At 37.6% G+C, this 20,866-nt stretch overlaps 2 protein-coding genes across 2 annotated transcripts; one reads left to right on the top strand and one right to left on the bottom strand.

The window, feature by feature from the left end:
* The first annotated feature begins 8,020 nt into the window (after window positions 1–8,020).
* bnip4 (BCL2 interacting protein 4) lies at window positions 8,021–10,565 on the top strand. The gene is made up of 6 exons (XM_026309736.1): window positions 8,021–8,159; window positions 8,542–8,713; window positions 8,837–8,897; window positions 9,070–9,176; window positions 9,528–9,677; window positions 10,062–10,565. Exons 1-6 carry the CDS (start codon window positions 8,117–8,119, stop codon window positions 10,102–10,104), a joined length of 576 nt encoding a protein of 191 aa, XP_026165521.1. The 5' UTR covers window positions 8,021–8,116; the 3' UTR covers window positions 10,105–10,565.
* A 238-nt stretch (window positions 10,566–10,803) lies between these two features.
* LOC113132042 (protein phosphatase 2, regulatory subunit B, delta) lies at window positions 10,804–15,714 on the bottom strand. The gene is made up of 10 exons (XM_026309846.1): window positions 15,520–15,714; window positions 15,243–15,317; window positions 14,708–14,805; window positions 14,445–14,610; window positions 14,229–14,341; window positions 13,951–14,128; window positions 13,673–13,837; window positions 13,103–13,272; window positions 12,487–12,578; window positions 10,804–12,396 (listed from the first exon to the last, which is right to left on the bottom strand). Exons 1-10 carry the CDS (start codon window positions 15,524–15,526, stop codon window positions 12,117–12,119), a joined length of 1,344 nt encoding a protein of 447 aa, XP_026165631.1. The 5' UTR covers window positions 15,527–15,714; the 3' UTR covers window positions 10,804–12,116.
* Between the last annotated feature and the right edge of the window lie 5,152 nt (window positions 15,715–20,866).

Raw genomic sequence — 20,866 nt, 5'->3', positions numbered from 1 at the left:
AATACCATGCACTGGGTTATCGTGGTTTAAACTTTAAAGCCTGTCAAGCAGGTTTTAATAATGGGAAGGGATGCTGAACATTACTTCTGAAAGAAAACTGTGAGAAAGTGCAAGAAGATGTTTAGTTGTGTTTGTTGTGTCGTATGTCACAAATACTGCAACAACCCTGAAATGTTAATAGTTTATAATGAAACAAGGAAATAATTTCATTTCAACTGAAAACACAACTGTGGGCTCAAGGCAGCGATTATTTGGAATGCCTGAAAGATGCACATTATTCTGGCAACTAAGCTCCTGTCTCTGTAATTATCAGAATCGAAGAATAATTTTGGAAAAGCTGAAAATTGAAAATGCAAATTTAGGAAAAAAAACTTTGTACAATAGAACAAACCAGAGAAAGAGCACACGAAAGCAATCCCCATTACACCAACTATCTCCTTCGCTCATAACAAGCACAAGAACAAAACAATTATATGAAAAGAAAATTATGCCTAGGAGGTACAGGTGGCACACAAATACTGAATAGAGTTTATTATGAATTATAGCCTTTCATATCAGGACATCATTAAATCCTCCCCTGGAGTCAAACAGAAATCATGCAACGATAGAAATATGAGTAGCTGCTGTAAATTGCACTGTGAGGTTAATATCCACAAGCTTATCAAATGTTTTGTGTTCCTAGATATGGTCTGTTATCAACATTCCCTGTCTCTTCTCTTCCTTAGCACAGTTTTTACAGTCCTATAACTATTCTGTAACAAATAGACTTTGACTTCAGTATGTGAACTTGAAATAAAGTAAATGCACCATCTGTAATTGCTTTAAATAGAAAATACTGTATTTCATTCAATGACCTCTCATACAGAACATACTCTAAAAAGCAGAATGATTCCCATGACTTGCTCTCTGGGACTCAGTTGATTTGAGATTCCTGTGGTACACATGTTTGGGTTCAACCATGTCCTTGAGTCTTAAAATACCACAGATAGCACAACTACCACAGATGATAAACTATAAACCTACTGATTTGCTGATAGAGTTCCCACGAATGATCTCACAAAATATTTGTTCCTGAGACTTTGTGACAATGAGAATTTATGTAAGATAAATATTTTTTCTACACAGCTGTTTACTCATTCTAATACTTTTTAGAACATCTGGTATCAATACAAACAGGAGAAATGGGTAAATCTTGCCTCACGAGCATTTAAGAGGAGTGTTAAAAAATCTTGAATAGGTTATCATAGTTGTTGGAATATTTTAGCAGAACTTAGAACTGTTTGATATGAAACAAAGCAATCAACACTTTGTAATAGGACCCACACATTACATTACATTACATTACAGCACTACATACATTACAGCTCGTATTTACTCAGCAACAGAGAGTTGAAATGCCGTAATACCCTTTGCATTACTTGGCCAAAAACAATAATAAACCTGAAGATGTCACAAAAAAGAGTTGAAGGGGAAAAACTCTTGAAATTGTCTTTTGTAAAAAGAAGCTGATGTGGCAATATCTCATGATCATTATGTTAAATTAACCCACAGAAACACTGGTGATCTACAGAATTAATCATGTGATGCTGGATGTTTTCAAACGTGTAATGTGTCAGAGAATTTAGTCTTCAGTTTGCTATGTCTCACTCTACACTGACATAAATTATTGATGGTTACAAACTGTAAACAATTGGTAACACTTGCTAGTCTCAGCATGTATGCACGTACATGCGCCTGTGCGTACACACACACGTTGGCTTTCGCTCTCTGCCGAGACAGTGATTTATTTCTCTCTCTACAGGCCACTTCAGAGTGTCACGATTTATGTTTGTGACACCACAGCTTATAAAACTACGTTTTATAAGCTGCCTCTGGCTGGTGTTCCCACAACTTACACACAGCTACCCAGTCAGTATTCTCAATTTACTTCTATATTCCTCTACCTCCAACTCTAAATGCATTTTAACACTGCTAGTCATGTCTCTCAAAGACAATGGCAAACTGAAAGGTAATTAAAGACCAGAGAGAATAGACTACATCCTAAATATACAGAGGTTGCTGAGAAAATATCACAAAGAGTCAGACAGAGGCACTGAGACCATACTAACAAGTTTAAATCATAGCTAGTGATGAATAGAGTGTTTTTAATTGAATGTTAGGTCATTCATTATGGATTGAGAACAGTGGATCATGCACATTGGGACATATGATACTTCCTCCCTCTTGAATTGATAAGGATGCAAGATAATGAAATTATATTCTGAGGGATGCAAGCAGCAGGAAGATCCTGTTTAATTTCTCTCATACAAACTCTATTCCTTTCTCTGCTCATTCTGCTCACGACTGTATGTACACTGGAAAACTCTTACTTTAACTCATTATTGTGAGTCATGTTGGGGATATAATTGTTTTCTTTTTAATTTATGTTATCTTAAGCTATTAAAATAAGCAAAACAGGCTTCTTTGAGAGTAGCTAAAGAGCACCCCAGGGGAATGGGAGTACCCTTTAAGAGCCAAAATGCAAAGATGATGTGGAATTTACTAAATATATCTACTGTAACAAATGGATGTTCATTTTTTGGGACAGCCAATAAATTCAACTCAGTCACACTTTAACCAGAGTTTACCCTCCTCTATTAAAAAGTTCTTATAAAATTCTCGCATCAATACATATAACCTACATACAGTATACTGGAGCAGAAAATGCTGGGTCACCCATTGGCATCAAAATACGACGTCCATATTCTCCTTAAAGCAATTTTATTTTGTTAATGTAACTGAAGCTCTTCCACCTTGGGCATATTAGTTGTAAATTCATTTTTGGCTATAGGCAAGGCAAGGCAAATTTATTTGTATAGCACCATTCATACACTACGCAATTCAAAGTGCTTTACAAGGCATATATTTACATTAAAAGCATGGAAAAGTGCATTTAAAAACAAAGATATTTAAAATAAAATAAATTTAAATAAAATAAAGTAAATTAAAATAAGATGTAAAAGCACAAGAAGAAGAAAACAAGGATGAACAACTATACTCCCTTTGTTTGTTCTATTCATTTTGAGCATATTAAATTTACTTTCTGATGTTTTATTTTATAAACAATAAAATCAGGTTTACAGCACAGAACGTTTCTGACCTTGTGGCAACAGGTGCTCTTGGTACAATCTGTTTGATTGTGAGAAAGAAGCAAAGAGAGGGGGAAATTGGGGGAAAAGGTGAAAAACTGAACCGCTGTATAGTTGTATAGTTCCAGAATATGGATCTTACTCATTTGTGTTATTAATCAAACCAGTCACAATAAATCAATATTTAACAGCGTATAAAGTTATTGTTAGTAGGCTATAAATTGGAACTCTAATTTTCTTTTCTCATCAAAAGCAGACATACTCTACCCTCTGTGAAACTCCAAAGACCATCTACAACAATGCTTTCTATTATCTGCAGTGAATCCTCATTAACTTCTGGCAAATCGCCTGGTCCGGACACCATAATTCTTCCTTATAGTCATCTTGTCCTGTCTGTGTCATTGATCGTTTTCAATCTAGCTTACTTTCCTCCTCATGCACAAGCTTCTGTACAGCACCTGCCATCCCACCGACATCTTCCTGGATGATGGCAAATACAATTAAACACACACAAACCTCCAACCAAGCTTACCATCATTGTACTCTATCTGTTTTCACGAGCCAGCTTGTGTGGACAACCATTCATCTTTCAATTTCCTGTCATTTAACACACACCTACACACAGATAGAACAAGCTGTGCCACACTATCAACTGCGATGATACTATCAGCTTGCCGCTTCTCCTTTTCACCCTTGTCATCTAGTGCAAGGGTGTCAACATTTTCTGTTGTACCTGCTTTTGTCGAAGCCTCAGGCAATAAGGCAAACCTATTGACTACTGTCATGGACAATGAAAACATAAGTCACAGTATATGATTATTTTAAGTGAAAACATGACATGCCATCACATAACCTCATGGCGACAGGGTGGACTCACTGTTTCAGTTTACTATTTATTACTTATGCAGGTAGTAAAAATCATTTAATTATAAGGGCATTAATTGCTAAAATTATACTCTTATATTAATTTTATGGGTAAAGCAAAAAGCCTTTCAAGCAGAGGAAAGTATAGTGGAATGATTCTGCTCATGCATACTAGCCTGTAACCAAACTGCATTATGTAGAGCATTGTTGTCTGTCCAAACCACAGAAGAATTCACCTCTTTGGCACTTGTATAAACTACCTTTACCCTGCCATACTTCATTAATGCCATTTGATCAGTGGATTTAGATGAGTGTGAGATGGTACTTACCTCTGTTGATCACCAGACAGTGCCTTGTCTATGTATTTCCCAGGTGACAGGCATTTCATCAAACATGAGAAATAGGGTAGACTGAAGATGTTCTTGACTTCTGAAAATCAAAAGCATAACTTAATGAAAATGTGTTTTGCATTATATTTTTGATACTGTCTGTGGCTGTTCACAATGCTGCTAAAAAAAACTGAGCCTAATTTAAGAAGCTAGCTAAAAAGGTTGATGATAAAACTGTTAGGGACAGTGATGTAAGTAACTATGCCCATCAACCCAAGTGTTATACTTAAGTACAAGTTTGAGATATTCGTACATTACTTAAGTATTTCCATTGTCCTGCTTCCTTACACTTGTATTGGTAGTTTGTACCATTTATTCACTTTAGTTCCTTTCTTAGTATATTAAGACAGAAAAAAAAACAAAATATAATTAACAATTGCATTACGATGAACATAATTAACAATTGCATTACGATGAACTATTAAGTTTTAGCTTAAGGTAAGGTAACTAACGCTATAGTTCTCAATGATTTTAACCTAACCTAGTTAGCTAGCTAATGTTAGCATTAATTGTTTTTACACTTTGGTTAGCATTGGTCACACAATGTGACTACACAATCCATGTAGTTTGGCAACACATACTGGTGTTTCGAGGATATTTCGAAATTCCTGAAATGAACACAGTTTCTCTATAAAACATACTTGAAGTGCTGCATGTGTAAAAGTTATTTAGCTAGCGTTAATTCGGCGTTTTTTGCCCAAATAAAATGGCAGCGGGAAGTGGCACTGCTCCTTTCAAAATAAAAGAAGAAGAAGAAGAAGAAAGGGGTCACTCTAATAGAGTTAAATCATTTAATAAGTGACTAAAATGTCTTAAAGAAGCATCATTCATTTGTGTGGCATCTTAGAAAATCCTTAGGTTAAAAAAAACTCTATTGGCCCATGGAATATTTGCTCAACTTCTAGTCTTTAAAAGTCTTTAGGAAATCTGAAAAAGTTTTAAAACTACAGAAGATCCTAATGGGTTTGGATTTATCATTTAGAAAATCCTAAACTAGTTCCATTTTAACTATCACATTAATTACTACATAAGGACTGCTTACCCATCAAAGATATCACACAACTGGGAGCCATGGCATTAAAATGCATAATTTGGATTTGATCTAGTTACACTGCAGCTCTAAGCCACTGTCAGTAAAAAGAAGGTCAAATGTAATTGAGATTCATAGACACTTATGTAAATTATATATGACATATTTATTATATTTATATTTATTATATATTTATCTGACATCCCATAAACAAATATATATAAACTTTACAGTTCAATATAGTGTTTAGGACCCACTATGAGGTGATAGAACAAATTTGTGTGCAATGATATATATGTCTCTTGATGGCACCACTGGACTTTACATCATGTGGGTTTATAATAAACATTAATAGTCCTGGAAAAGGTGGAGTCAAGACAAGTGAGTGTTTTTCAGGGAAGGTATACATCAAGCACAACGAATTTGAAGTTTGTTCTTGTGAAATGTTGTACTATCACTATTGATCTCCTATCCTGGGGAAGACATTGGCTTTTGCAACATGTGGCTGATCACAAGAGTATAGAAAACGGCTGGTAGAATTAATCTTTCTTTGTCTAGCTGAAGCAAAGCAGGAAGTGGCTTTCTTCTGTATCTGAAATTTGTAGATTTTTTATAGTGAGTGATGGTAAACTTCCAGATGCTAATTTCTGGTTTAATATTATGGTCATTCATTGAGATACATACCTCCATCATAAATTCTGGCAGTACTCCATAAAAGTCTAAACAATAACGGCAATAGAACATAGCATTATTTGTGATACTACCTGTGATAGAAGATTGCTTGTTTATGATTTCATATGTGTTTATTTAGACATTAATGAGCACCACAGATGTGGTCATTGAATCAACATCACTGACATTTTATCATGCTGGATATTGTACTACACTGAACAGGGGTGAACATAAAAAGGCTTAATTATTAGAAAATATGGGCTTTGTATTTGTGTTTCTGTTTATGCTTACTTTTATGTTTGGAATGTTTTAGTTCCACTTCTGTACACAGTGGTATTTTAATATTGGAAAAGAGTGTATTTATTACTGCCCCTCACAATGCCAATATGTGTTAAAATGGTTAGTCTTAATGATCTCTCTTTCTAGCGTGTAAGTCAATTGCCAGGTATTCCCATGTGCAGTGTGGAAAAAGCACCTTTTCTCCACAGCTAGAGAAATATAGCCTTCAGACTATCTAGGTATGATTCTTAATAAAGGAACTGTACGTACTCTTTACAGTAATGACACCGTAAACTGCGATTTACTGTTAAACACCTTACATAAAATAGATTAATTGCAAAACAAAACTCTAATGCAGCAAAAGAGTTTATTTAGGCCCAATATAGCTTATTTGTGCAAGCTATTTTTTGTTAAAGAGGAAAACTGCAGTAAGATTACTTCACTGGTTTCCCAACTAATTTATCTCTTTTTTATAATGGTGTATTAAGCTCCATGTATTCTGTTTGAATTGTGGTGTGCCAGGAAAGAGAACACACTCCAGAATAATAAGCCCCTGCAATTGTAGAAATAATTTCATTTTGGAAGAATAATCAGTCTTACTCAGCTCCATTGTAGCAAACATAACTTAATTTGCCAGCTTTGAATTTAGAGTCACCCCATCAAGCAATCACAGACAATGAGTACATGTATCACCTCTCAAAATACAGCACATTGGTCATCACCTGCGGAATAGTTAATTAAAAGAAGGCAGTAGAAGCAAGGTTTTTCTTGGCTTCATATCCTTCTGTGCTCTTCAGGGTGGGACGCAAACAAACTATAAACCAGAAAGCATTAATTTAATTGTAGCTGGCTCAGGACTCTTAGACACCGATCAATACAGGATATAGGTATAAAGACACTGCATAAACACAGCAAATATTTGACAGTTTACTAAGAAAAACGATGAAAACTATTAGACTATATAGTTGCTCCCAATTACTTTTCTTTATTATTATTTTCTTTATTCTTTATTGTTCACTTATTATTGAAGCATTAATATAGAAAGTACAGTAATGTGTGAAAGTGCAAATGAATTAAAAAATAATGCCATGAATAGTTTGTATTTAACAGCTAAAAACACCTACACACACCATGGAAGACTTGCCACAGTAGATTTAGGTTGTTTCAGTGTCTTTTACTGTCTCTTCCTGCCTCTGTGATGTTGAGATCAGGGCTCAGTGGCATCACACCATCTATTGTAGGAGTTTTTCTTGTATCTGAAGGTTCTTTATAACTCTGGCTGTATGTCTGGGGTCGTTGTTATGCCACAGACTTCATTTGACTGATCAGTACAGTACATCTTGACCACATCATGTGTGGCCTACAATAACAAAACAGGGGGAGTCTGCCATCTGCAGACAGCTGTGCGGAACTGCTGTAACGTTCACCCAAAAGGTAAACTAAGCTGTCATGGAAGAAAAAAAAGGTTTGTTTAAGGAATAAATGTAATGTTGAGACCTGGCGATCACGATTATTCAGATTAAATATTCGTGTCCATGTGCGTGGCTGCGTGCCGTAATTTTGGGGTAAGAGGCACGAGCTCAACCTGCGTGATGTGCGTGCCCTGCTTCCAGAGCCAATCACGTCGCAGATAAACAGAAAATTGCGTCATTGTTATTGTGGTAGTTGGAGCTTCAGCTGCTTGCGAAGATTTCGCCACATTTCGGCCTCCAAAAGAGCATAAACGTGTGGAACCCAAGGAAAATACCAGTACAATGTCGCTGCAGAAGGAAATTCCGTCTGACGACAGTTTGCAAGGTAAAGTACTTAAGGTATCTTACCAGTGTTGATGCTGGCTCTCTCCGATAGTCAACAAAACAAGAGGCAAATAATGTTAAATCGCCTGAGGAGTCGAGGCGTTTAGCTAAGTTTAGCTAAGTAGCCATGTTAAAGCTTAACGTTAGTAGCTACGTTATTTTATGGCTCTGTTAGACCTGGGCAGACCATTAAAAGACAGCCCATGGTCCTAGTTAGGTTTCTTGGCACTGCTGCACTATTAAAGCCAAAAACACCCAGTGTGTCTGTTGTTCTGCTGTATCCCTCCCCTGGGTGGAAAGCTCACCATATTTGCTGTAGGCCAGTCATTCCGTACTGCATATCCATCAGGGCTCATGTGCAAAGTCTGTGTGTTTTGTTTAAGGTTCCTGGGTTGAGCTGCATTTCAATGGCACAGCCTCTCAAAGTACTAGTCATCATGGAAGCCAGGAGCAAATCCCGACGTGCAGCCAGGAGAGTGACGTGGAGAAAATGCTGCTAGATGCACAGCACGAATCGGGCAGAAGCAGCTCCAGGGGAAGCTCTCAGTGCAACAGGTTTGTGGAAAAAGAGGAAGCAGTTGGTTTCTTGTGTGTTGTGTAATAGAGATTGTCAGAAAGTTATATTCCCAACACGCGATCAGTTTCCCTATGTAGTATTTATTGTCTTCTTCACAACAGTCCGCTCAGAGCACAGACCCCACTTCTTCTGTGGAGAGGCTCAGAGGGGAACAGCTCACAGGTATCTTTTGGAACGACTTGTCTGTATCTGATCTGTGGCCTCTCAAAGTGTAGTTTTATCAAATCATTAATTTAATGTTTTACAGCATAATGCTGTTTTTACCTTTCTGCAATAGCCAAGTTGCTGCTGGATGTGTTCTGACAGCACTGTACTGTCCACAATGTGTTTTTAGTCAGAGGAAGACTACCAAGAAAGAAAAGGAGAAGTAGAGAATCTGACGAAGAAGAATGTTGACTGGATCTGGGATTGGTCCAGTCGACCTGAGAACAATCCACCAAAGTATGTTCCACCACTAATTTGGTGGCACTTGAATTACAATTAAATTACCTTATTTAGTATAAGTATTCAAATATTATAGATTATAGATTAAGAAAATCTATATAAAAAGTAATCAGTACCAATAGGAAAAACAGAAGTGATTTCAGAGACAGGGCAGGAATAGGAATTTGTTAAATCTTACTTTACTGATCTCATACATGTATTATCCTAAGTGTATTTATTTTATATCATGATTTGTAATTCATGGAATTTTAAATGTCTGTGTGAGCATAGGTGTCAGTGTGACATTAAACTGGCACTCATTGATTTTAATGTATTCAAACAATGAAATATTAATGTGCGCCTCTGTAGGGAGTTCCTGCTGAAGTACCCTAAGCGCTCGACCTCTCTCAGCATAAGGAACACCAGCGTCATGAAGAAGGGAGGCGTTCTCTCTGCTGATTTTCTGAAGCTTTTCCTTCCTTCATTAATCATTTCACACATACTTGCTGTTGGCCTAGGGTAAGCAATCTCATTTAATCACCGGTAATAAACTAAAATAACTTAACAGGAAGCTCTGGAGACATTTACAGAGTTATGTTTAAAGCCCCAAATTGTGACAATGTACAATTGACGTATATTCACTAATAATTTGGTGTACACATGAGAAATATTTTTTGTACTTTTCAAATGATCATACTTAAAATATTCATGTTTCCCCACTGTTTAGAAATCACTGATGTAAGAAGACTTTTAATTGCTCCAACAGAGCATGAATAATTTAATAGTTGTCTAATGGTAGTCCCTGTATTGAACAACCTGTCAGTGTTAGTGTGAAAATCTTAAAATGTACTCACATCCTACTCTTAGCACCATGACATTTTACATTTCACTCTCTCCATTTAGAATATATATTGGGAAGCGCCTAACCTCCCACAACACCTACTAAGGAGGATGGTGGTGTGTTCCTATCATCGTGCCATGCCTTAAAATGGGACCTTCTGAAGAGCAAGGAAGATGTGGCCATGTGACAATGTCCAATTTGAGAACATACACCAGCTCAGAGTTAAGGGTGCGTTATTGTTGTTTCCTGGTGTATATACTCCAGAACTCAATAATGACCAGTCCTCTGCTCCTTGCTGTAGGCCCTGTTCTGGCCTGGAGATGAATGTTTTGCTACTTCCTGCTGTTTAAATCTGCACGGCAGAGGACTGATATATGTTGTATGTCATTAAGTTTTCCTTTTGCAATGAGAAATCACTTTGGGTTTAAAATGATGTACTGTCAACTGATTGCTTTTCTTTTTAGATCTGCTGTGGATAAAGGAAATTGTTTTGATTTGTAATTTTTTTTTATTTGACCTATGGGATCAGTTTTGTGTTTGAGATCGCACCAATTGCTCTGAAATTGTAAACTGTAAGAAAATCAAGTATTAGCCTATGCACAAATGTAGTCCATTTTGTTCATCCTACACAAAATAAAAGTTGGAAACACATGACATGGGTCTGATGGAGTTATATTTTCTAAACACAGCTATCAAAGTACAGGAACACATGGAGATGAACACAATTAAAATTTTATTGAACTTTGGTCAAAATAAACAAGTGAATACATTGCCACCATGTTAGGAATCAATGGACAAAGACAATGCATTATTATGTGTTTATTTTAATGTCATCAGTATATGTTTTGTGTAGTCAACCTTCATTTCTGCATTCACAACTATGGAGAGAAGATCCACATTTGAATTTTGCGGTTCAAATTTGTGTGACATCTAATAGATGAATAAGGGCACATGTATGAGGCCTGTCTGGATTTCCTACTTATTACATGATCTGGAGGCACTCTCACATAAACTGTATGGTGTGCAATTTTCCTCCATAATGTTTTTTCATAGACAGCCACATATAGCAGCAGTATATGAGGACATAACTCTATAAAATAGGATTTACAAATAATGCACATGAGGTCTGTAAAACGTCTGGGGACATAACTTGTAGCTGTCACTGATAGGAGTAGGTATTAAGGCTGCAGATTCCCTTTGTCTTGGGCCCCATCTTGTGCCATGTAGTTTCCAGCCTGCACCTTAAAACATGGTCAAAACCTACAAATGAATCTCTCAACACAAACACATTAGTTGTCTCTTAACAGCGGTTCTGAAACTGGGAGCCCCAAATAGTATTTCCATAACAGGTTTGCTTGAGATCTGCTCAAAAGACAGTGGTGTGACTGGACACTTTTCCACCTCTCTACAACATAAAAACATGCAAAGCAATAAACATGTTTTAATACATACTTCTAAATTTAAAAACACATCTGTAGTTTTAGTTCTTTTATTATGTGGATGACAAGGTGTACTTGAGTAGATACAGTCAGTGAAATTATGTCACTGTATTGACTGGGGTAAAGTAAGAGGAGGGGGGCAAGAAAAGAAACAAGTCCACTTTCCAAATTCATGGCCTCTTCCACCAGTAGTTTGGCCTGAATACATGGCCAGTGGGGGGGAATGTTACAGTTAGGCTTATTGGCCATTAATCCGTGCTTCAGTGGGCCCAGAATCTTTGAAATGCTGTTATAACTTTTGACAAGACGTCATTTTAAGGGCTTCCAAGAGTTCTGTCGTTAAATCATGAAATGAAGGCTTAAAATGTCAACACAAACACCAACGTTCAAGAGTTTGACCTCTAGAGAGTGCCATTCCGTCAATTAGACCCGAATTGGGCTTTCTGGGTCAGGGGGGCATGTTGACCGCCTGGGTGCCAAAGGCAAAAACAACCTAAGCTCAGACTCAAAATAAAACAGGCCTATGGATCAACCTCCTGTGGCAAAAAAAGTAGACACGTGCTTTCGAATTCTTGACCAGGAGGACAACGAGGCTGTTTCTTCTTATACAGATAGACAAGTAGTAGGCTTAACTACACAGGTACGGTAAAAGCCCTATCCTCTGGAGCCCCAAATCTTCTAGTTAATTTTGTCCTGGAAAATGTACAAGTTGTTGGTGGCTGCCACAGCTATCACGTTATCTTTGGGGTGCCAGGCAGTGTGGAGGATCTTCTTGTTGAAGTCCAGGCTGTCCACACTGATCTCATCCTTCTTCCTCTTGCCACCAGTGGACACTTTGCGGGGTTTGAGCGTAGCCCGTGGTTTGCTGCTCTCCCGGGATGCCTCCAGTGTGATGTCCCGTCTGGTGTTGCGGTCAAACATTCGGAAGAAGTTGTTGTAGGAGCCAGTCATGATGGCACTGATGGAAAAAAGAAAATGTGTCACCAAAGACTGATATTTTGACTTACACGTCAAAGTAGTAGAACATAAAATCCTTTCCGATGCTTACCTGTCACTTCCATTCCAGCAGCATTCGAACTTGTCAAAGATGCAGTCATTTTCATACAAGGAGCAGAGTTTACTGCGAAGGTATTCATGGACCTGTAACAGTAACATGTTGACTTAACAAATATTCAATTGAACTCACTGTCTTTAGCTGCAATGATATCATCTAACACAATGCTTGGTCCAAGTATTATACTATGGATCTATTTGATACTCAAGATTTTTTTTTTTTTTTAAAAAGAGCCCCACACATATCTGTAAAGCCACTCTTTTTGCAAGTCACAAGAAGCATGTATGCCATTCACTGAAAGGACCATATCTTCTGGTATTTCTGTATGATCTTTTTAAACATATACATAGTTGTTTCATTACCGGCTTCCAAAAAAATATTTTTACATAAATTATGAGAATATGCACTTTCAAACAAAATGGACGAGTAACAATGTGGAGTTGCATATGAGAAGTACAGGGAAGCATGACAAGCATATTACATTTTTCGAGGAAAATAATGACACAGTGGAAATTACAGAATATAGACAGTGCTATTACAGAGCTTATTTTGTTCTTAGTGTTCCCATCAGTTGTATGTCATAAGTAACTAGATAAGTATGTTTAAGCACCTGATACGTCTCCACTGGCCTGTTCTCCATGTTGAGGTCCCAAACTTTGACGGAGAGGTAGTCACGTGTCATCATATAGCGTCCGCTGTGACTGAACTTCACGTCTGAGATGGAGGAGATGATCTCAGAGAAAAAGGATCGGCTGCTTGGATCCTCAGGTTCCTCAAAGACTTTACAAAAAAAAAAAAGAAAACTTTTACAATTCAGTGAAATCATTAAAACTGTCATGTTTTGTTATTTTAGCAGCAACATGTTTTTAAATGATTAGCACAGCAAATACTCTGGTATTTCAATTATCAATCCTATTCAGTCTAATGCATGTCAAATATAGAAATCCCAATCACAGTCTACCAGATCCAAAAGTTTAAAGTGTAAGGTCTTTATATTTATTTTGTCTGACCAAAAGTAAAAGGAATAACATAGACAAATTGAAATGTTACTACTGCGATCTTTAGAAAGTACCGCCACCTAGGATTATTTCATAAATTCTCAAATGTATGAACATTTGATCAAATAATTTTTCACCTATAGACTGACAGTACACTGCAGCACTACCGTAGAGGTACTTACACTTTGAGTGCCTATCACAAAGAGCTGCTGCTCGCATGTCACACAAGCGGATGGTGCCTTTGCTACTGCTGTACACAAATACATTGCATTGGTGTGGATGGCACTCAGCAGCTGTGATTACTTCTGTCAGTTCCTCCATGTTGGCGGGCTTGATGTCTACAATATCTGGAAACACACTGTTAAGGAACTAGCAGCCTTATGTTTCATCATGATGCAGCGTGGAGTATACTGGCTTACAAGCCACATATCGAATGTTTGCTTTCTGGTGAAAAGGATACTAAAACTTCTGTCTGTGATTTCCAAGTGCCATAGATTTATTCTTAGGTCATCTGCAGAGAGGTACGTTTCATGATCACTATTTACAGAAATGGAATTAATGTGATAGGTGTGTGCGTTTGCAAAGATCCTCCGTGGGCTTGCTTCTACCATGAGATCCATTGGCATCAGTACTGGTACCTGAAATACAAACACATTCATTTTTAGACAAGATTTTATATAAACAGAAAAAAGGCAACATTCAAAAAAAGAGACAGGTTTGATATATGATTAAATATACCCGTAAAGAGGTGATTCTAAAGGGATCTCTGAGTCGTCCATCCTCATCTTTCAGGTTGTAACCTTCCGCCCGTTTATCCCTTTCACTTATTTTCCACAATTTGATAGTTTTATCTAAGAAAAACAAGAAAGTCATAACATTTTCATGTAGAAGAATTGCATGAGAAAAAAAACCAACACAGGAATTGGCATTATTTCTGATTCTAACAACTCTTACCATTTGTCGAAAGTAGAAAGTGAGCAGCATTTTGTTGGGGTAGCCATCTTATTTTATTAATTTTTTCCTCAATTTCTAAACTTTTCAAATAGTCAAATTCTGGCTCGTGACTCTGAAAAGTGCTATAGACATTGTACTCCCCACGCAGGTGTGGACGATTCTTAGACTGAAAAAAAAAAAAAAAATCATGTTCATTATCACTGCAACACAGTCAGTAAATAAAGCCTGAGCTAACACTGTTGTTGAAGACGTTTGACTCTTACCTCCTGTTCATGCTGAAATATCACTACTCTCCCTCCTTTATCTCCAGTTGCGAGCAATTCTCCGGAATAGTTGAATTCAACTGTAGAGATTATGTCCGCTGAAAATGAGCACAAACCAGACTGAATCAAACAAACTACTTTTATGACGATGGCTCCAATGGCAACTGTAATCATGCTACATTTCTCAAATGAATTACCTGGTAAACAGACACGTACATATTCAGGTGTGTATGAATGAATGAAAACAAGCATGATGTCACTCGGCAATTTATGGACGCAGCACATTGACGTCATGGACACGGTCGCTCCCCTTTAATAGCTTAGCCACCACCTAGCACCTAACCAGCAACTAGCATACATTTATTTCGCACAAGGGCGTTTGTGCAAGTTCTCCACACGCAGCTTTGCACCAACCACAATAAGTGTGTTACAATAAAAGCTACTCGACCTCCTAGCTAATTCATGTGAGCATCCCCTAGCTAACCTAGCTGCCTGCCGTTTTAGCCTAGCCGCCAAGCTAAGGTTAGCTCCATACCTTCCGCAACATCTTCATCTATCGCTCCTTTCACTTGAGAGAAACACCACTGAAAATCATTTCCTCCTGCAACCCCTGTAAAAAAAAAAAAGAAACACACAGTTAGTTTGAGTCAGCTTCGCGTTTCGTCTGGCGATGAAATGACCGGACAGTGACACAGTTTGACAACTAGCAGCCTAGCCCGCCAGCGCTAACGTTGGCTAGCTAACTTGCAGATTCAGGCCATCACACACACCAAGTGAGCCGGATCCTTTCCCTCCCTTCAAAAGTAGCTTACCCGCCATTGCTTCATTTAGCAGCTCTTGCTGTACGCAGCTTCCGATACCCGATTAACCTCCGCGGCTTGCTCAGGAAAACAGATAGCATCCACAATCAGCGTGAAGACTCGGGTCCAGATCTGTCAAGACCACGGAAATTATCCGTGATTTTTTTTTCTCTTCCAAAATGGCGCACAGTACATGGAGAAATGACGTCATGCACACATGCCACATCCTGCTCCATCCATCCTCCCGAGCATCTTATTATCAACTGAGCTTTTCGCCTGTGTTTCCCCTGCAATCGACTTTATCGCATGACATTACACATTAATACATGCTTATTGGGCCCGGTAAAGTCCGTCTCTGATGGGTGGGACGAATAATATTTACAAATCAGGGTGTAGGTGGCTCTGAAAGAAATAAAATAAAACAAAACACAGCCCTGCAGTAAAAAAGATTTGTTAGTCTGTACTCACACGCCGGATATGTACGTTTTATTATAAGAGTGGGCTACTTGCTAAAGTTGTTGCAGAGATACGAGGAAAACACGTTAACTTATATTTACAAATTATATTACACGTGAACAAACTTTTTTTTAGTGTTCGCTTGGTCACTGTTGCTGCTAATTAGGCTGTGAAGTGTCTCAGCTCAAAAAAATGTATGACAGCGTGCGAGTAGCCCAGTGTATTGTATGGTCAGTGGGTGACATCTACTGGAGAAATTGTGAAACTGGTTGCTACAAGAAGCTTTGTGAATTTATATTATTGTTAGTCCATTTTTTTCTTCATCCAAGAAAAAAATATTTGTCCTGACATCTATCTATCTATCTATCTATCTATCTATCTATCTATCTATCTATCTATCTATCTATCTATCTATCTATCGTAATGCTTATATTATTTTATTATTTACTTTCATTATATGATAATTTATTTATATTGCCTTCCTAAAATAATAGTTGTTACTTTAGGGAAAGACCTTTTAATGTGTTCAGCTCAAAATCTATCAAAAGTTATATTTGTTTTTAGTTTTATGCCTATTTTTTGTAAATGGCATTCTCTGAAGGGTGGGACTTGGATAGCCCATAGGGGCTGATTGTGCAATAAAAAAGTTGCATTCCAAAAATGAAAAATGCTGATGAAGTGTGAGAATATGTAATATCTAGGCCACATTTCAGTAGGTAAAATAAAATAACCAGATACTGTATATAGTATGTTCTTCTAAGTGCACGACTTGATAGAAAAACAATATTTATACCCCAAAGTAAAAGGAGGTCCTCTGTTTGTAAATTCTTAATTTATGCTTTAAAAGTGTGAATTATAATTCTTGTATAAATCAAACTAAATAGGCTGCATACATTTTTTACTCCAACTAATCATAAACACTGACTTAGTGTGTCCAAAGTGTTTTTATCTATTTTCTGCATCTGTGGATTGTCCTGAAGGTGAATAAATAGGAATGTACCCTGAAAGACCTGGACCAGATCTGACCAAACCTTCTCCCTGATACCTACCGAGCTCCACAACATTCTCATCACTTACAGCATCCCTTGGGGAGCAGCAGAGCAGAGGCCTGGAGGTTAGAAAGACTATATATAAAGGTGGACCAACTTGTACCTGCAGTGTTGCTACATTTTGGCTGGTCAGACTATTCATAGAAATGAAATAGCAGAAATAGAAATATGGCATATGAACTTGAGATTATACAGGCTCACATTGCATTTTAATATGTGTTATTTGTATAATTTTTAAATGTTTGCTTATATACATATTTAACATCTAGTTGTCCTAGTTGTAGTTAGTAGCTATGGGAATGTTAGCTTGAAATAAAAACCAGTGTTTTATAAAACCATTATTATTTTAAGATCCACTTGAACCTTGACTTGTACAGTAGAAGCCCTGTGCAGTTACACGCAGTGCTAAATGAGTCTGCGGTGGTTTTTATTTTGACAGCTCTAACCTCTGACTAAATGGAACAAAATTTCTGAGGCAGGGTTTGCATTACTTGTTGGATACAGGATGAACAAATGTGTCTAGATTTGAAAGCAGTATATAGTGTGGGTATAGATACTATACTAAAGGCCAAATTAGAGTAAAAGAAAATAAATACTGCATTTGAATTCTAGCATTTCATCGAAAGAGGTGTTTTTCTTTTGTCTTACTGCATTCTAAAATATCTGCCTTTACGATATATCATACTTACAAATTGGACTAAAGAAATTTGCTGCATTCACTAATAGTGCAATTTCAAAAAGCAAAAACTGTTTGTATTCACCATCACCATATGAAGGAGAAACATCTGACTTCAACTTAATTTGTGATTTAATAAACTGTATGGCTGAACTGTTGTGTACACAAGATTTTTCACATTTTCAAGAGTTCAGTGTTGTGGCTGTGACTGTGTGTTCATGCGTACGTGTATGTGCTACTGTGCCGTAGCTTCATCAGGTATAAGGAGAGGTGTTGACTTTATTCCGAGCCTCCAGTAACACCACTGACTCTGATAGTTCCCCATCCCTGTGGGAATTCATTATAAGACAGCTAGAGGCTGCTTGTGGATGGTTACTGTGCTGCCCGTATGTTAACTTGTCGCTATCGCGCAAGGCAAACATGTGGTGCAGCTGCTTTCTCTGGCTGTGGGCAACCTGGAGAGATTGATTGGTGAGCCTTCTGTTTCATCCAGGATCACGGCCACATTCAGTAGACATGGTGCCTCCGGAGAAGCAGCCATTTTCCCCAGAAAATATGGCTCATTACCAGCACAGACAAAATGAAGGTATATTGACTTTTTAACATCTTGCAACACACCTATTCCTGAGCCATTTAACAACAAGTGTTGTTATCCTGGAAATCATTACTTCATTTTATTGTCATGTGAGTGCATACAAAAACAGTGCCGATTTCAACATGACCTCATCATTGTTGAATATTCTTTTGACAAAATCAAACACCGCTGCTGCCCTCGTTTATTTCAGTTTGAATTTACACACAGAGTCATGCACATAAATACCCATACACATGCACCCTGCACACACAAACATGCCCTTCCCCCACAGTTGGTTCATCAGACAGTTTTAACACAAACCGTTGGCCAGTGGTTGTGTCTGCTCTGCTCAGAGGCATAAGCTCTGTCCAGACCCTCAGTCTTAACTCTCTCTCTCTCACACACACACATACACATATAGACACACAGAAAAACGGCAAAGACAAACACAATCAATTATTCAAGACTCTTGTTTTGGCTCATGTGTTTTTTCTTATTATTTCTGTTCTGTTGTTTCTATAGCATCCTCTGGCAACCTAACAGCCAGGAGGCCCAATGAGTTAGCTATGAGACCTGATGATTGGAGGTCCATCTATGTCTTTGTAATTTAGATGGTACGGTATAATTTATATGCAGAGCCTTCAACACTGCCTCACTGTGTAAAGAAGATTATCCTTGTAGCTATCTATATCCAAGGGTTGTCAGAGTCCTGGCTTGGAAGAAAAACCTCTGCCTCCTTGTTTATTTTCCCCAGGGGTGATCATTTTTAGCCTGGTCATTCAGTGTAGGTAAACCCTACACTAAAGCACACAATGATCAGTGTAAACAATATACTGTCCTTTGCTTTTTCTAATTTCTTTATCAGCTGTGCTTCTTTGAAAAGATATTCTACATATATAACACAGTGTATATATTTAACATACAGGTCTGTCATTCTTCAGTGTGCAGATTTGTGCACTAGATGGCACTATGACACTTATTATTCAATGCCAACAGATAATTTCCATTTTGGAGGATAAGTGTGTGCTGCTGACACAAGTGATGATCACAAACGGCTTGTTTTCCCCGAGCTGATGTTGATAGTATCATGGAGAACTCCATATCCAATTACATTTATTAATTAACTGTCTCAACCTTTAGGCAAAAGCAGCTGTTTTAATTTTGACTTCCATAATTTCAAGTCAAATATATATACAGAAAAATACTGAATTAGAAGTAACATAGATCACTAAAGTTTTCAGTTTATCTTCAGGTTTACTCCAACTTGACAGATTCACAGTTTTTATAAAAAGACTCAAGTGAACATCAAACAAAATACTCTCTCGAATCATTGAAAACAGGAAAGAATCACATTGAGGATATATTAGATGTGAATCCTTGTAGCAATGATGTCCTTGTAACAGATCATATTGTAAATAAGATGGGTTAAATTGCACTTGTAGCTTGCCTTCAAACAGTCAGGCTATTCTCTCGGGGGGACAAGAGAGTGCTGCAGACTCTTCCTCTAATAACGCTAGACAATGAGATCCCAGCTCATAACATAGGCCTCCACTATATAGAACAAGTATTGGGGGCTTAGCAGCTAATAAAGTGGCAAGTCTTCAAATCCATGTCAGAAGAGCAGAGTGCCACGGGGAACTTTCATAACACTTGTATGTGCAGGTTCGACTGCAGTGTAAAGGTTACACATCCACATTGTACTGATCTAACCTGATGAGTTGCCTTAAGCCCCACAAATTTCAAGGCTGCGTTTCTTATTTAAAGAAGTAGAACTGAATAATTCTCCCACTCTCTAAAAGATGACAGGAGTGTGGAATGAATGTTTGAGATGCAACGCAAAATCCACCGTGTATCCTCTGTGTGCATGAAGCATTGAGAATTTTTAAATCTCTTTGTTAGATTTAATTTAATGCTGATTTTGTTTTATATCTGATAAGCTTGTTTCGCAGCTGTTATTGTGAATGTAATTTTAATTTTTCAAAATGAGCGAAAATTATTATACACATCAATTTTGTTAATTGAATCACTCTGCCCTTTGAGTTCATAAAACACAGTCTCAGTAATTAGCCTTGATTGCCTGGTCTGTGTTTCATAAATGGTCTCTACCGTTCTCTCTCTAGTGAACCTGTCCTTCACTTGAGCACAGACACTCCTCCAGCATTTCCACCCACTTTGTTTGTGAGTCTTTGATCCACAGTATTCGAGTTAAAGTTACACCCATGTGCTGCAAGTTGAAACTTTCAGCATTGTTGCTCAGGGGAACCTTATACCCGTGGCGCCTTCTGCTTTTGTCCTTCCCTTTAGCAACAGAACTCTCCTATGGTCCAGGACAAAAGACTACTCACGACACCATTTTATGATCTCTGTGATGATACCGTTTCCGTCTCCTGCTCGCATGATACCTTGGTCTGCTCATCTAATCCGAAATGTTAATGTCAAAAAACATCATTAAGGGTCTCCCTTGAGACAGTTGTTGATGTGAAGCAAAGAACAATGGTATAAGAGAGGAGTCATCCTTTATCCTGAGATGCATTTTAATTGCAAAAAGAAAACCAATTTAAATCAGTGTTTTTTCTACATGGCACTTGATAACATAAATGTGTA

This window comes from Mastacembelus armatus, chromosome 15 (genome assembly GCF_900324485.2).
Source record: "Mastacembelus armatus chromosome 15, fMasArm1.2, whole genome shotgun sequence".
In the NCBI taxonomy this organism is placed as follows: Eukaryota; Metazoa; Chordata; class Actinopteri; order Synbranchiformes; family Mastacembelidae; genus Mastacembelus; species Mastacembelus armatus.
The sequence above is the reverse complement of the archived record's forward strand: the minus strand, read 5'-3'. Positions and strand labels throughout refer to the sequence as shown.